General features: G+C 42.1%; 1 protein-coding gene across 2 annotated transcripts; it reads left to right on the plus strand.

Moving 5' to 3' along the window:
* The first annotated feature begins 236 nt into the window (after window positions 1-236).
* FAM174A (family with sequence similarity 174 member A) lies at window positions 237-17485 on the plus strand. Of its 2 annotated transcripts, none has more exons than XM_075271988.1 (3): window positions 237-673; window positions 9061-9198; window positions 17136-17485. In XM_075271988.1, the coding sequence occupies exons 1-2, from the start codon at window positions 357-359 to the stop codon at window positions 9194-9196; spliced, it is 453 nt and encodes a 150-aa protein (XP_075128089.1). In that variant the 5' UTR covers window positions 237-356; the 3' UTR covers window positions 9197-9198; window positions 17136-17485. The 2 variants fall into 2 exon arrangements, with proteins under 2 accessions (XP_075128089.1, XP_075128087.1); XM_075271986.1 differs by having other exon boundaries at window positions 9061-9192; window positions 17131-17485.
* Window positions 17486-18440: the final 955 nt, after the last annotated feature.

Below are 18440 nucleotides of genomic sequence, written 5' to 3' on the forward strand. Positions count from 1 at the left end.
CTATCTATCTATCTATCTATCTATATCTATCTACTCCTGTCTGGAACCCTACACAAGAGCTGAGCAGTCTGCCTCACTCCTGTGTAATATGGCCGATAACAGAGATCGCACATCACGCCACAACCTGTACTAAAGCTCAACTCAACACTCTGTAGACAAGACAGCGCGGTAGACGTGTGACATCATCACGTACTGCTGCCTATCGCCTAGCAACCACGCAGCGTGCGCTCTCAGACCAGGAAGTAGTAGTGGGCAGGCAGAGAGCCGTGTAGGTGTGGTGTGACAGTGTGTACGGTAGTAGCTGTCCTCTCCTCCGGGCAGCGGGGAGGAGGAGGAGGAGGAGCGGCAACTGGAGGATGAGCGCCGGGAACACTGTGTGGCCGCCCGGCTGGGTGACGTGCGTGCTGTGTGCGCTCCTCACTCTCTGCTATGTGCTCCAGGTCCAGAGCTCTCCGGGCCCTACAGCAGCTGTCATTGCCTCCCCGACCGCCGCCAGAGGCCCGCAGCCCCCTCCTGTAGCCGCCAATGGGAGCAGCTCAATCACTACCAAGGGCGATGTGTCCTCTACCGTGTCCGCTCCTGCCGCCCCCAAGCCTCAGACCCAGAGGGCCCTGGCAGTCCTGGTGGTGGTGAGCGCCGCTGTCATTATTTACTTCGTCATCAGGACCATCAGGTGAGATGAGCAGCCCATGTGATGAGGTCATCAGACTGCGTGACGTCATTCATCACGTCTCCTCTATAACCCAGCGATGTCCTGAGTGTGTCTACCTGCTGTGGTAGTGGCAGCCGGGTAATGTTAGTGAATGGTGGATAAGGACTAAATTATTCTTCTATACACTGTAAGCGCTAGTTCACACTGCTGTACCAATATAAATCTCTACGTCCAGCTCCTCCTTCCTTTCTCTTGGTTCACACTGAGGTTTGGGTTATTCGCATCACACTACCGTCAGTGTCCGACAGGTAGTGTCCGCTCAAAATCTGGCACGGACATTAGGAGCGGACACTAGCTGTGTCCGTGACACCTGTCATTTATTTAAATGGCGATCGGGTGCGTTGTTTTACACTCCGTGCCCTTCCTTCACTGTCCGCTTGTAAAGATGTCTGACTTTTCAAGCGGACAGAAAAAACCTACATGTCGGGTTTTTCTGTCCACTTGAAAAGTCGGACATCTTTACAAGCGGACAGTGAAGGACAGGCAGGACAGTAAAAGAACGCACCCGATCGCCATTTAAATGAATGACAAGTGTCACTGACACAGCTAGTGTCCGCTCCTAATGTCCGTGCAAGATTTTGAACGGACACTACCTGTCGGACACTGACGGTAGTGTGAACGTCCCCTTAGCCAATCACTGCTGAAATGGGAATAGCTGGCTGGATGAGACCAATGGACATGAAACGGGTTGTCCAAGAATTACAGTATTTGGACAGAAGAAAGAGGAAGTTGAAAGTTTTTTTTTTTTTTAGTTTTTTTTTCATACTCTCCTGTCCCGGATCTCTGGTATCCCCCGCCATAATATGGTCCAGCGCTCGCTTGTGCCATTAGAAGCCCTCGCCGTATGTGACCAGTCAGAGGCCTTAGCGGTCACAGGAAAGGAGCTGGTGACGTCACTCACATACACCACCAGTTCCTATCCTATGACCAGTGAGGCCACAAGCTCTGGCGTGCGCCTGGGGACAGGTGAGTATGATGTATTTTTAATTTTTCACTTCCCCAGCTTTCTGCCAGAGATTTCTGGACAACCCCTTTAATTTGTTGCTCATCAATGGCAGAGAACAAGTTAGCAAATGCTCTGATGTATTATTGCCACTTAAAGTGCCTGTGAGCAGGCTAGGAACTACTGTGGCAGCGCAGCAGGAAATTAAGAACCAGTAGCTTAAGTGTTAAAATACCGTGAAATGTCTTGTGTATTTTTCAACTGTATGAAAATCGTCGATTTGAGTTTTAAGTGCTTGATCCCATTGCTCTTGGGCAGGTAAGCCATAACCAGTCTGCGAGTGGAGTGTATATATGTGTGAGACATCTCTGTATGGTCTATGTTACATTCAATAAAGGGGAATTGAATAAGATTCTCGCATCAGAAAACTGGCGTAGAATTGTCCCATGTTTGACTTACAGCCTATATTTGCACCGAGGGTTTGCCACTTTGATGTTTTTCCACCCTGCTCATCACTTTCTAAGATAGTGGGTGGGGATGTGAATTATCCTTGAAATCTACACCAGTTCTTGCCCACAGGGTCCCACAGCTCCTGAGATGTGCCAGAATTGTTAAGATATCAGAGCGTCTTAATAATTCTGGTGCATCTTGAGCCAACTGAGAAGTGAGTTCAAGGAGTTGCCCAGAAATTACAATTATTTTTGGGGGTGAAAAATTAAAAAAAAAAAAAAAACACTCCCCCTGTCCCTGATTGCCCCCGTCATTGTCCGTTCCAGAGGCACCTGGAGCTTCTTCTGGTGGAAGTCCTTACCTCACATGACTGCTGAGGCCAATCAGCGGCCTAAGGAAAGGAACCAGGACATCACTTGAGACATACCATGTCCTTTACTTAGGCTGCTGATTGTGTGGCAAGGATTTCTGCTGGAACAGGACCCTGGGAGCAGCAACCGGATTGGAGCAATGGGGTAGGTGAGTGTGGGTTTTTGTTGTCCGAATACTGTATTTTCTGGAACCCCCCTTTAAGACTGGTGTAGGAAATACCCATCTTAATAAATTCCCCTAATGTGCATGTTTGATATAACCGTATATTCCAGACAGTGAATGTGTAGCTGAAATGTGATTGGTTGCTGTGAGCAGGAGACATTTCCCAAGTGAATTGCAAAGGCTTGTGATATTGGCTTCCACTGTGAAAATAATAATAAATAAAGTTTTGATGTTCGCTTCTATGTTAAGCGTCCATTCACACGGAGGAAAATGGTGAAGAATTTGGTGTGGTATTTCAGTGCTGGAAAAAAAAAAAGCTTCTTTTTTCTGGAACCCATTGAAGTCAATGTGAGCCTTTTTTTCAGTGCTGAAATTCCACACCAAATTCCTCACCATCTTCCTCCATGTGAATGGACCCTAATAGTAGCGCTCCCATATTCTGACTAGAATAATTTCTAATCACTAGAGTGTGGGACCCACCGAGCCACAAGACGGAGCTCTGCTTCTGTTTCCGTCAGCGCCACAGGCATGGAATAAACCGGTATTGCGCAGATTTACACAAGCTTCCTTCAGACTTCTATTAGTCTTGCAGTTGGAGAGAAAGCAAGATGGGAGACTAAAGGCTTCTAACCAGAATCCCCATTTAAATGATGTCTGAGGGGTTAAAACTGCTGACAGCTCTGTGAAGAGGATGAGGGTAGCAGTATAAACATACCTGAGGTTATGGTCATACAGGATACATGACTGAGATCCAGATCTTGATGTTCCTGCACTATGAAACTCAATCCATGTGAGTGCTGGATTTCCCAGTCGGAACAGTGGTCAGGGAGAGGGACTGCTAGCATTACGGTTATCTATGATGCTAGGAGTCCTTTCCTTCCAGCGACATACTGTCCCATAGTGAATATAGATGACTATAATGCTAGGAGTCCCTCTCCTTGCACACTGTTCAGACTGGGAAATCCAGCACTCACAGGGACTGAGTTTCGCTGGTAAATCTAGGCTGACTTGGCAATCCCAGATGCGCAGCAAGCAGCCCCTTCATGTGCAAGGCATAAAAGTTGCCTCCTAAACCTTCTGCTCTGAGTGATGGCTCTAGTGTTCTCCTGCATTGAAGCTAGAGTCCCTCAAGTTCAGATGTAGCATTGGGAAGGGGGGACTTAAAACTAAAAAAAGTGTCTGGATTTATAGCAACTAAACAGCGGTTCTGGTGTCATATGAAAGTGGGACTTCTCAGTTCTAGGCATAAATATATATATATATATCACAAAGCAAAAACAGTCAGGAATTTGTGCTTCATACTGCATACATTGTGTCATGCCCGTGCTACTTTATTGCACCTCTGCTCTCCTTCATCCACCTGATAGCGGAACAGCCATGCTCTTCATTCTGATGTTGATGAACTGTCCTTACGGTATGATAAAGCGGTCCATACCTTGGCCAAGATTTCTGATTTGAGCTTATAATCAGTTATGAAAATACATCAAATGTCTGTTTGCAATGCCATACTTTAGCCTGCCAATAAATAGTTTGGAAGTGCTGTATATTGTCAGCCTAAAATATCAGTACTTCAGCCATCCTACTCATCATCGGCCAATTTGTATAGACTCGCTGTGCCCCTCCACTCCTCTCAGGTTTACACTAGGTTCACATTTTCGCCATGGTGTCTCTTGTTCTATTCCATGACAATGGACTGCTAAACTAGAGGACACTTATGGTTCCTTACAGACTCCATAGACCATAATGAGGTCCATTGGGTGTTGTTTTTAACCCATTAACTCCCATGATCCCCAATTGGGGATTGGGTACTTTAACCTGCCTACAAACGTCATCTGTCATTGAGGAATAGTAACAGGACACTCGCGTGCTCCAGCAGGATGTCGTCCGTGATAGGAAACCTAAACAGATCACGTGCATGCGCACACGAGGTCATTTTCCCATTGCAGTTCCCATGTTATTGGAAAATAATGGGTTAACTGAACATGCTGAATGAAAAAGCCGTGCACGGATACTCCAAGTGGAGGCTAACGCAGATGTGAGTGGTGGCGGTAATGTTGATGGTGGGTTAGCCGTTCAGAGTCTGATGTGTATGGCTAGCTTTAGCCATAGAGTACTGACTCTTGATCAACCCTTATGGACGTGTTTAAGCTGCTTTTCGCATCCTTTATATAGAGTTCTCAGCCGTTTGGGCACGTATAAACAAAATCTATAGGAAATATAAAATCTAACTGTAGATTAGGCCAGATTACAGTAGCAGGGATGCTTCATGGTTGATGGAGGTCATCTGAGCTCAGCATTCAGTGGGGTCTCCCTCCCCATTAGCATTCTCATGTTAAGAGCTTATTCACACCTTTGTGTTCCAGACGTTATGATGCAGGGAGCATCTGAATGGTTACCATAGTATGCAGAACTCGCAGCTCTGTGTCAGTTCAGTGTCAATGCTTCAGCCATTCAGGAGCTCAGTGTGTCGTAGCGAGACTATAATTCAGTGAATCCAAGCAATAAGGCCAGCACAAGGACCATGCGTCAGAGACAGAACACAGTTCCTAAGCTGTGTCCATAACCGCTAGATAGTGATCAGCAGATACCCCAGGATTTTTCCATGACTGATCCTTTGTTCTTCCCTGTTAGCCAATTTATCCAACAGTCATGAACACTGGGAAGTAGATACAGTATGACATTGAAAGGATGCCTTCTACTAAAGCTGTAGTAGATATTAGGACCACCGCCGTGACTATTCCTATCCGTGATGGACTGCCCTCCATACATGACTGTACTTAGCTGGCTTTCAGTCACCATGGAGCGCCCTCATGACTAGATAGCTGCTTCTAAGCATAGAAAGAAACTGCAAGTGATACTAGATCTTTGTATATTTATGTGTTAAATCTGCTCAGCCCCTCCCGCGCTATAACATGCTGCCTACATATTGCACTTCATTTTCAGGATGACTGGTTCCTTTTTAGGCTTCTGCTAGTGGCAGCCTCAGGCCACTTGCCCCTTTTGCCCTTTCTTACCTTCTACGGCGGGCGTCTCAGACCGGTTGGAGTTAGAGGGTTCAGCCTCGTATAGTAGGGTACTGCTTTATACGAATATAGCCGTGTACAAGCACCAGAGTTGAGGTTCTACATTGAACATCATCTCCCTGTGACTTAGAGCCAGAATTCAGAGCGTTGTCTTATTCATATGGTAGAAAGAGCCTCCATATCTGCGCTGCGCTCTTTAACACCAGGAGAAATTCATGTGGCAGAATGTGACGCAGACAGCCCTGATATATTTCCACTATTATGGAAGAGACAGGTTTTTACAATAAATGTTTTATAGAAGCATAAAGTTATATGGCCGCTGTTTCCCTGCCTTGAGTTATCACTTTGCAAGGTTGTGGATTCTGTTCTGTCTCCTCGAGAAATACGTCGTAGAAATAAATAAAAAAATAATAATAATGATGGGTGGCTTGTGCTCGGACCCTACTGCACCTGGATTAGCAATTCACGTGCGGATCACAAGCTGCTGGTGCTGTCGGTGTGGGGGTTGGGTTGTCTGCTGGCAGAATGTTAACGCCGCGGACCCATAAGTACACTCTGCTTGTTGCTTTGTGAAATGTCAATTAATGCAGTAATAGAGAGAGATCCTGGTGTTTCTATGTGACATAATTATGCATAATCTGTACATTACAATAGACAATCTGCCACATTTTATTACCACAGAATTGCTTTCCAGCATATGCATTATGCTCCGTGAAATCCAATGAATAATTTGGAATGACCTCATGTTCTTCTTATCCAGGAGCTCACATAACACTTTACCAATATTATCATTGCTTTCTATTAGTAAAGTATTTACATTGTATGGTAATGAACGGGAGTGTGGAATAAGTTCAGAATAAGACTATATGGCGCCTTTGTCTGTGACAAATATCATGCAGCTAAAGATTGCAGTGTCGTGCTACAGTCATCACATGTAATGAGAGTGAATGCGGCTGCTTTGTGACCGGGACATGGTGGTCTGAGGAAATCCAAACTCTGTTTTTGTAATTGTGGAGTTCTAAAATCGCTTAGCTCAGCGGTGCCATATTCTTTCTGTAGCTCACATTCATCTCTATAGGATCACCTCACATTTCCATAACCCTCTCCCCGATGGCCTGGACCTCTGGCCCATTATGCCTGTCTTACCAGCAATTTCTTGGCATGGTAATAAGGCTTGTAAAGACCAGAGATCGGTAGTGTCCAGACATGGGGGGGGGGGGGATATTGGGCCTTACCAAAGACAAAACACAGGCTTAGTTACCAAAGCAACCAATCAAAGCTCAGGTTTTGCTCTAGAGATATGAATGCTGTATTTTGATTGGTTGTCAACAAGGCACTTTTTCCAATGGTGAATACTAGGCCTAGTTTATCCAAACAGCCTAATGGAAATCCTGTTAGCCATTGGAACCGACCAGTGTGCAACTTTTACTTTTCTGGTGTAGTTTAGGAAATGACTGGACTCTGGTTCTTTTTGGTCAACCAGGCTTGTGTTTCTTTTAGACCACTGGAGGGAATTTATTAAAGATAAGGAAGGAAGGAAGACCCTGACAGGCGCTGCCGTGCAGGAGTTATTAATGACTCTGACCAGGGGAGTAACTGAAGGCTCATGGCCCACGGTGCTAAAGCTCAGCTTGGGCCACTTTGCATCATGGCTATCAACCATGTCTGATCTATGCATTTCAGTAGCATTAACATTTTTTCTTTCCTTCGTTATCTGGGCCCAAACTTCCGCAAAGACTTGTTCACAATATGTTTGTGCACACAAGCGTCCCATCATTCCCGCTCCCTGTTGGTCACCCCCATAGTAATCATACTCCTTTATTGTGGCCCAGCCTTCTACATAGAACCCCTCCTTGACTAAATGCTACTGACCAACTACTCTCCTTTCTGACAGTGAAAGGCTATATATAATAAACTTCAGTGCACCAGAGGTGATACACAGACTTCAAAGGAAAAGGAGATAAAGAAAAAAAGTAATAAGTTCTAGTATGGTGAGGGTGGCCCAGTGACAACTGCAACAATTGTAAACCTTATAAATATATTGATGCTTATGGGCCCCCTAAGGCTCCTGGACCCCGGTGTGACTACATCCTCTGCACCCCCTCAAGTTATGCTCCTGGCACCAACATCTTAACAAAATCAGGCGCACCATCTTAGTGGTGAGGTATGGAGGTTCGGTATTGGCTATTAAATCGTTTTCCCATGAACATAACCGTATTTAAATCCGTAGACAATAAAAACTTAAACATTTTACAAGGTTTGAAATATTTTCTCTCACCATCTCAGTGGTGACAGTCAGTTGCCTATAGATACAACTATGAATGCAGGAACTGTTCATGGTGTGGAATTTGTCAGAAATGCAGCCATGATTGTTGGCCGGGTTATCTTCTTGTCCATGCACTGTCCCTGCCAGATAACCTGTCCACAATAAGGAGATTATGTCTGGGTTTCTGATAGAAAGCTTCTACATTAATGGTTGTATCCATTGGAAACCTATTAGGACAAAAGTCTGTCAGCACTAAGAAGGTTAAAGCAAAAAGGTTTTAATATTTAACCCAAACTTCTACAATTAGTTCAACTTCAGCAGGTAACAAAAGCCAATGAAAAGTTATTGAAAAAATGTTTTTCCAACAACTTTCATTGTTTTGGGTTTTTTTGCCTTCTGTGATATAACAATGCAGCAGTTTATAGTATATTGACAGACATGATTATTAAAATTGCAAATGTTTTCTTTGATCAAAAATGTTACTTGATGTTAAAATTGTTATGTAATTGGGAGACTACAAAGGAGGTGACAAATGTTGGGATGCTTTTATATCACATCTTTTTTCAGGCAGAGTGTCAGATCTTTTGACAGATTCATGAATAAAAAAATCCATTCTATCGATTTGCACAGAAATAATCTTGCAAACCTCTGTGTTTTCCTGTCCAGTTGGGCACTAATATCACATTGCTGGTGGTCACCCCCACTGATCAGCTGTTTGAAGCAGTAACAGGGCTTCCATTTCACCGGCCTGTGACGTCGCCGTCATTGGTGACATGGACTGTTTGAGCCTTAATACCAAGTATGGCGCAGTGCTTGGTAAGCAGTGAAGAGGCTGCATCACTTTTCCGAAATGCTGTGGTCTCCTCAAACGGCTGATTACTCAGTCCATATGGGTGACCTGTACAGATAGGTCATCAGTATCAGAACGCTGAAAAACCCATTTAACAAGTTTTTTAAAGATATATTTAAAAAAAAAAATCAAACCTCAGTTACCCTGTAAAAATGTTTTTCATACTGATTCAGCAAGACATAGTTTGCTACTAAATCCTTTGCTCCATTTGTGTCCAATTTGTTCTTATGATTTTTTTTCTTTCTTGTGTTCATCAAACATTTTTACTTTTAATTTTTGCAGGACAAGACGAAAAAATAAGAAAACTAGGAAATATGGAGTATTGGATACAAATATAGGAAATATGGAACTAACCCCCTTAGAGCAAGAAGAAGAAGATGATGACACTTTGTTTGATGCCAATCAGCCTCGAAGGTGAGTGTTATATTTGGATATATTACACCCATAGAACAATGGTGGCACAAACATAACATTTCTTCTATTCCTTGTACCTGATACCAGTCATTGTCACGGTCCAGTACCCCTCCAGTAAAATAACCTTTATGTATAGGACATTAACGCGATCCATACTCATCTAAAAAACATGAAATAGAATACTACCTAATTTACTGCTTGAAAAATAGTTTTAATAAACAGCAGCTGATATGCATTTTCTAGTATATATAGTACCTCCCGACATTAGTCATCCATTTGAATGAGTTTTATTTTTTTTATATTAAAGTGATATACTTGGTAATTTAAAAAGATGTATTTTTTAAGGTTTTTTCTTTTTTTTCAAGAGAAGACTTAGCAATTAAAAAAATAAATAAATGCAGCAATAGTCTCCCAAACTTCAGCCACCATTCCTGTTCCCAAGCTTGTCTCTACTTCCTGTTCCCCTCACTGCGGTGGTTGCTTGTACATTCACTTTCTGTTTTGAGGGAGATAAGGGAATAGAAACCAACGAGAAACCCTGGCAATATGTCTGTAACAGGCAGGAAGAGTCATCATATTAGCAATTTTTTTTTTGTTTGTTTGTTTTATTTATTTTTTTTTTTCTTCATTCTGAACCTTTTGAGAGAAAAAAAATTACTCCGCAGACTTTAATACTGCAAAGAACGTGACTTGCTGCACTATTTTGTATGTGAAAAAGCTGTAGAAAAACCTGTCATTAAATACAGAATATAATGAATGTATAACCATATTGTAGTGAGGATAGTATGGAGTCTCCCACAGGTATGCCTTGAAATTTTTGGGCCCAGTCTCGGGACTCATCAACTCCTTGATGTTATGTTGCAATGTTATCTTAAGCTCTCACTGGCTTTTTTTCTATTTCTAAATTTTAATTTTTATCTGTATGAATTGACTTGCACTCATTTACAATATTCAATACAGGGGCACCCTGAAAATGAAAGAAATGCTACTCGCTATACTTTGTGAGTCAGTGGTGGCATATGCAACTGCATATGGCAGAGGCACTGAAGTATACAGATGTATATAGTATGTACAATGTGACCAGAGCATTTGGGCTATTTTTAACCCCTTCCCGCCGATGGCATTTTTTGATTTTCGTTTTTCGTTTTTGACTCCCCTCCTTCTAAACCCCATAACTTTTTTATTTCTCCGCTCCCAGAGTCATATGAGGTCTTAATTTTTGCGGGACAATTTTTTCTTCATGAGGCCACCATTAATTATTCTATATAATGTACTGGGAAGCAGGAAAAAAATTCAGAATGAGGTGGATTTGAAGAAAAAATGCATTTCTGTGACTTTCTTACGGGCTTTGGTTTTACGGCGTTTACTGTGCAGCCAAAATGACATGTCCCCTATATTCTGTGTTTTGGTACGGTTCCAGGGATACCAAATTTATATGGTTTTATTTACATTTTGACCCCTAAAAAAAATTCCAAAACGGTGTTAAAAAAAATTTTTTTTCTAAAAGTCGCCATATTCCGACGGCCGTAACTTTTTTATACATAGGTGTACGGGGATGCATAGGGCGTCTTTTTTTGCGGGGCCGGGTGTACTTTTTAGTTCTACCATTTTCGGGAAATGTTATTGCTTTGATCACTTTTTATTCTAATTTTTATCAGAATTAAAACAGTGAAAAAACGGCGGTTTGGCACTTTTGACTATTTTTCCTGCTACGGCGTTTACCGAACAGGAAAAATATTTTTATAGATTTGTAGAGGGGGCGATTTCGGACGCGGGGATACCTAACATGTATATGTTTCACAGTTTTTAACTACTTTTATATTTGTTCTAGGGAAAGGGGGGTGATTTGAACTTTTAATACTTTTTATATTTTTTTATATTTTTTTTTACTTTTTTTTTTATTTTTTTTTTTGCATTTATTAGACCCCCTAGGGGTGTTGAACCCCAGGGGGTCTGATCACTAATGCAATGCATTACAATGCTAATGCATTGCAATGCATTGCAAAAAAGCATCATCTCTTTTGCAGGCTGTATACACCAGCCTGCAAAAGAGAGAATTTGCAGACAAGCCTGGGAGCCTGTACAAGGCTCCCGGCTGTCATGGCAACGGGGGGTCGGCCCTGGAGCATGCTCCAGGAGCCGGCGATCCTTGCCAAAATGGCGGCGCCCATGCGCCACCGGGAAAATGGCGCCTCCGGCGCCTTTGACAGCAGCGCCGGAGGGGTTAATGCCTCCGATCGGTCCGGGGACCGATCGGAGGCATTAGAGCTGGTTGTCTACTGCTTAAAGCAGTAGACACCCGGCTGCTATGACGGCCGTCCGGCTCCCGGGCGGTCGCCATAGTTACAGACCCGACACGCGCCGTACTATTACGGCGCATGTCGGGAAGGGGTTAAATGATCAGAATTGTTGTCTATCAGCCAGGTTGTGTGTTAGTGATCCTAGGAAAACCGTTTTATCAGCTAGTGTTGCACAGTGACATCTGTCAAGTATCATAACCTAGTGCCAAAGTTTCCAGACATCGCAGGGCAGGGCAAGCACCCCTCTTGTGTTACTCTACTCCAGGAGTCCTCAAACTTTTTAAACAGGGGGCCAATTCACTGTCACTCAGACCATTGGAGGGCCGAAATATAGTTTAAAAATAAATTAAGATTATACGCTCCACAGTAGTTCCCCTCACAGTATTATACGCTTCACAGCAGGCCCCCCACAGTATTATATGCTCCACAGTTCAAACCCCCACACACAGTATCATTTGCTCTTCAGTACGCCCCCTACACTGTATTATATACTCTTCAGTACGCCCCCTACACTGTATTATATACTCCTCAGTACGCCCCCTACACTGTATTATATACTCCTCAGTACACCCCACACACAGTATTATATACTCCTCAGTACACCCACCCACACTGTATTATATGCTCCTCAGTATGCCCCCCAATTATATTATATGCTCCTCAGTACACTCCAAACCCCCACCCACACAGTATTCTATGCTCCTGAGTACACCCCCCACACGGTATTATCTGCTCCTCAGTACGTTCCCCCAAACAGTATTATATGCTCCTCAGTACACCCCTCCCCACTTTATTATATGCTCAGTATGACACACACACTCACTCATTCTATTATACTTACTCATGAAGATCCGCTGTGCATCCTCCTCCTCCTTCAGACTGCAGGCGCTGATGACTTATGTCATGGCGCCTGTGTCGGGGCATAGATCACACTCTGCCCCAGGCTCATGGCCTACATTTACTGCTTTCAGCTGTATGTACATTTGCACATACAACTGAAAGCAGTGATTGCTCTCTAAAGGGGGAATCCTGTACTGGATTCCCCTTAGTGAGCGATCTGGGCGATGTCGCATGGGCCTCATGTGGCGGGCCGGAAAAATGTCCATGGCGGGCCACATGTGGCCCACGGGCCATAGTTTGAGGACCCCTGCTCTACTCCATATATGGCTTTTGGATGATCATACAGTGATCCTAGTGCTTTGTAGGTAAGATTTCCTCTTTGGCTTGTCATGGTGAGACTTGAGGATCCTTCTATAACATCTATATACACTGAAGGACAAGCATCTTCCTCCTCGTCATAAGAATCCTCTATACCTATGTATATACACACCCAGTCCTGTCCACAGAGTTCTTCCGATCAGGTATAAGAGCGCTCTTTACCCTTTCCATAGCTTTGGCTTCAGTACAGATCAGCAGATGTTGGATTGGTTAGGTCTGAATATTATATTAATGCACGTATGAGTCTTATTGTCTTGTATAGCAAGAAAAGATTTACTAAAGATCGGCAATGACGCTCCACTCTTTGCTATGAGAGTGTGTTTTTCAGAAATCTAATCTGTACAGCTTTGTGGATCTAATGGAGCCAGTTTATTCATAGTGCCATAGGGCATGCTGTATATTACGTGGACTAACAGATGGTTTATGCAGATAATGTAAATCTTGTAATACAGTTGTTCAGTGCAGAGCAAAATATTGCTTCGTGTTTGATTTGTGTGCGAGAGTCATTTACGATATAGTGCTTTATAATGGCCTTAAAATGCATGTAAAATAGAAGAATCTGCTCAAAGCTTCATCTATCAAGTATGGTATGCACAGGTGTAAAAATTCATCTGCATGATATATGGTGACATCTACCTGATACAAACCTGGAACTAGTGGCACTTCTGTATTATAGGTTGTAGAAACAGAAGGTTAGAATTATAGCAATACACTTTACATGGTGAACACGGCACAGAAACTGCAGAATTTTTTTTTTTTTTTTTTTTTTTTCACTTGTTTCCATTGGGTTTGTTTGGGGGTTTTTGTTGCTTTTAGGCTTTCTTTTATTTTTTTCTTAATACTTTTTTTTTATTATGAGATTATACACACAATGGTTGTGTGTGTGTGCGTGCGTGCGTGCATACATCAAATTGCAGATTCCTCTATGCTATGCTATTCTTTGCCTTAAAACAAGTAGATCCCATTATAAGTCTGTCAACACTTTCTTGTGGCTTTCTCTATAAACAGAAGCTACAATGCGGATGTGACCAGATTTTTACATCCGTATGTGTGGCACTTGTATATGATTCCACATTTTATTGGTAGTTTAGTTGCTTGCAGGTTATGATGATTTTGTACATGCTGTAACTGTATTCTGCGCTCCATACGCAATTGCAATATAAAGCAGAACAATTTCTTGAGCTTCTAATACAAGACATGAAGGATTTCAGATTTCTATTAGAACATTTGTTTCAAAATAAGTCATTGACTTTCGGCTCTTTCTAAATAGAGAGGAGCTAAAAAGCCATCAGTGAATGTTAAATGGAACCTCAGAAATCAATGTAGAGAACTGAAGTCTATTGTTCTTTGTCCAGGGGTCTCTAGACTCTCCTCCTACAGCAGATATTAGGAAAGGTAAGGATCAGGTAGTTGGATTTCAGCTGCCCAATCCTATTGTTCGTAGAGAGATAAGCCCCTGCCACAGCAATTTCCCCTCTCCTAGTTCAGTGCACATGCATTGCTCATTGCTTAAAGGGGCTCTATCATTGGGAAAAGTCATTTTAAACTCAGCACATACATGCATAGCCTTTAGAAAGACTATTCCACACCTTGTATGTAAATTGTCTCAGTAGTTTCTGAATAAGTTTGTTTTTATTCATATGCTAATGAGCTTCCAGCCAGCAAAGGAAGTTCCCAGCAGCACTCGTCTCTTCTATTATTTCCTATGTGTATGTGCAAATAGGAAGCTGAGTCAGCAGCAGCAGCCTGTGCTGTTACACATACAGTGGGGCAAAAAAGTAGTCAGTCACCAATAGTGCAAGTTCCACCACTTAAAAAGATGAGAGGCGTCTGTAATTTACATCATAGGTAGAGCTCAACTATGAGAGACAAAATGAGCAAACAAATCCAGAAAATCACATTTGATTTTGTAAGAATTTATTTGCAAATTATGGTGGAAAATAAGTACCGTATTTTTTGGACTATAAGACGCACTTTTTTCCCCCAAATTTGGGGGGAAAAGAAGGGTGCGTCTTATAGTCCGAATGTGGCGCCTGGCATCCGCTGTACTAGAGAGCGTGTATTTTGACATTTTTGGGTGTTTTTTTTTTTACATGTGTAAATTGAAGTCAATGGGAGTCTTATTTTTACACGTGCATTTTTTACACATGTATTTTGCCAAAATACATGCGCGTTTACTCTGTGTGAAAAGGCCCTCAACCTACTGGAGAGGTCAGGTCTGTTGTTGGACTTTTGAGACCTGTTATTTTTCTATAAGCCATGCTGTTCTGATAAACCACACCTACTTGTTAGGCAGTGCGCAGCACCTGTCAGAAAGTGGCTAAGGCCCCACATTGCGGAAACGCAGCTTCTTTTTTTTGTTGCAGATTTTGGTATGTTTTGTTTTATTTTTTTGAGCCAAAGTCAGTAGTGGATTAAGCAGAAGGGAGAAGTATAAGAGATTCCTATATATTTCCTATTTCTTTTATAGCCACTCTTGGATTTTGCTCAAAAAAATGTAACAATCTACAAAAAAAAAAAAAAAAAACTGCATTGACACAACTTGGGGCCACAGTCTAAAACGGGGCATCTCAAATGTTTTTGACTCTGCCTTTTGATTTATCAAGAAATACTACCATGGACTCCATGGTATGTGTGCTAAACACATAATACCCTCACCAACAGCAACCAAATGCCACAGTACAGTCACATAATACCAGTTGCAACACCAAATGCCACACTGCAGCACAAAATACATCCCCAGTCGTGCCGAATACCTGCAACTAAAAGTCAAAACCTCTCATAAGAGCCAGACACCGTGTAGCACATATCGCCCCACACCATGCAGGATAAAATGCCTCCACAGAAGCGCCAAACCCCACAATACAGCATCACTGGGAGCAGCATTGCTTCCCAACCGTTCCGTCTCCTAATGTCAGGTACAGTCTTCCCATTTCCACCTCTAAGGGTCCGTTCACACGGAGGAAAATGGTGAGGAATTTGGTGTGGAATTTTCCCATAGATTTCAATTCCACTATTGGAAAAAAAAAATCTAGCAGAACCCATTGAAATCAATAGGAGGCTTTTCTTTCAGCGTGGACAATTCTAGTAGTGGAAGAAAAAGCTAGAGGAACCTATTGAAATCAATGGGAGGCTTTTTTTTCAGCGCTGAAAATTCTGTGACAAAGCACTATTTTCCTCCGTGTGAATAGACCCTAACTATGCCTCTCCTACATGTTACCCTAACCCACCTGGTTTGCGTGGTTACAGCAGGTGGTGCCTCTTATTAACAGTCACAGTGGGCAATGTCACCTACAGGATTCACCACTTACAAGGCAGCACCTAATTTTACCCCCTCCATTCTAGCATCTACCGTACTGATAATACAAGGCTGACATTACCTGTGCAGTTTCTGCTTTATAGTCCTTGCTTTGAGCTGAAGCAGACGCTGGTAGGGATCTTCGCCTCACCAGCCAGTGATCTTTGCATCGCGGATTGAGAAGCACTGGTCTAAAACACTTAATAAGCGAGGTGTAAAGCATGTACGCTACAACATCTGCCATGGATTTGGGAGCGGATTCCACCCCCGAATCTGCAGTGGATTTCATAACATATCTACCTCCCATTGCTTTCAATGGGAGGCAGAGATTGCAGCCGGACGTGGTAAAAATCAGCATTCTGCGTGATCTTGCCACAAATTCCACAACACGGGAGTCCATTCCAATTAGGCCCTTTCATCTGGTTCTAATTGGCAAAGGAAAGCCGCAACGGAATGTCAATTCCCTGCATCGGCACTTTGTTGTTGCAATCCCATGGCTGAATAGGACAGCTGAAAATGAAGAGGAACTTCTCTTCCTATTCCTCTGTGTGAACTTAGCCTTAGCATTTTGTGTTTAATGTGAGGACTATGTGACCATCCTAAGGGGACCTCTAGTAAAGATGTAAACTAATAGAGACAGAGAGGAAGCTCTGTGAAAAAAAAAAAATATATATATATATATATATATATATATATATATATATATATATACACACACACACACACACACACACACACACACACACACACACACACACACACACACACACACACACACGCTGGACTATGGAAAACCAGGAGGCTCATTCCAGCTGAGCATTAATGAAGTATATGCACAAATGTTCTGTGAATCGGGAGGCGCCCGTCAATTATTCAGTCCTTCCTTTCATTATTCCCCCTTCAGATACATTATTCAATGGCAGTGTCAGTGTGAGATTGAGGCTCATGACAAAGGGAGTTTTGATTTCTTAGATGTGATATAATCGCATGACAGGATTGATGTCCGACCCTTGTTCTATGAAGGAAACAACGTTAAAATAAAAGGAAAGCAGTGATACCGTTTCTCATGTGCACGGGATTCTTGACTAACTTTCCCATTGTTTGATTTTGTTTTTTCTCTAGATAAGACGATGCCTTTTAGTGTAAGCTGTTGTTGACAACAGGAAGACGATCCGCGTGAAGAAAGAGAACCATTTGCATACTGTTTTTGTCATTGCTTATTTTGTACATACCTTATAGCAATATGAAAATGTTCCACGTTCTTCATTAAAAAAAATCCAAAAACACTAATTCTTATATGAGCTGGTTATTATTTGCCTCATTGTGATACATTTTATTTTTTTTTCTTGTCAATGTCAAATTTTGTAATATGTTTATTTATATTTCCATGTGAAATATGTTGTATTAATTTGCAAATAACCGGTAAATAATGCGTTTTATTGTAAATAGTGTCAATAAAAAGGTGAAATAAGTCTAATGTCTAGTTTTTGGTTTTATTATGCAAAAAAATGAGTACCAGGGCTTTGGAGTTGAAATCCAGGTTGGGGCCAGCTTTTTGGGTAGTCAGAAAAAAAAGCCGCTAACTATGACTTCAAAATGAAATGGTTAGTTCTATCATATTAGCCCATTCTTGATGTTTTATAATTATATGTATAGCTTGTGGCTTTTTTTTTTTTTTTTAATTAGAGTACATCTACTGTATGATCATGGCTGTCAGCCTTTTATGAAGGTGTATGACCGCCCCAGGGATATGAGGAATTATATATACACAATCCGGTCTGTCAGCAACTTGTATGGATGTAAAATGTCCTTTTATTGGAAAAAGCAGTACACCACGTATCGGTCCACACCGGGACCTTTCTCAAGTGTGGACCGATACGTGGTGTACTGCTTTTTCCAATAAAAGGACATTTTTCCATCCATACAAGTTGCTGACAGACCGGATTGTTTTTTCAATTGCAAACCCTTTTGCCTGGAGAGGGGTTTCTGCCATGCAATTTGTGGGATAATCCCCAGATTTGCTGGTGCTGCTGCAATTATTTTTCTTAGAAATATATATTTATTAATGATAATATATATATATATATATATATATATATATATATATATATATATATATATTATTTATTAATTATAAACGCACTTTTTCCCCAAAAAATTTCGGAGGAAAATGGGGGTGCGTCTTATAGTCCGAATGTGGCAACGCTGCGCATCCTGCCATCGCTGGTTTTCTGCAGCGGCAGGAGCATGGCAATACTGCAGTCTCTCACTCTCTCTCACTAAGCATTTAATGAACATTGTTCCCCTCTTTTTCACAAGATGACCTGGTTGTACAAATGTGCTACTAAACATTTTGTATGTATTTTTTTTAAATACTGGGTTGAACGTCTTATGTAGGCAGTTTCAGCACAGGGTCTAAAGACAATATCACT

The sequence above is a fragment of the Leptodactylus fuscus genome, chromosome 1 (genome assembly GCF_031893055.1).
Source record: "Leptodactylus fuscus isolate aLepFus1 chromosome 1, aLepFus1.hap2, whole genome shotgun sequence".
NCBI lineage: Eukaryota > Metazoa > Chordata > Amphibia > Anura > Leptodactylidae > Leptodactylus > Leptodactylus fuscus.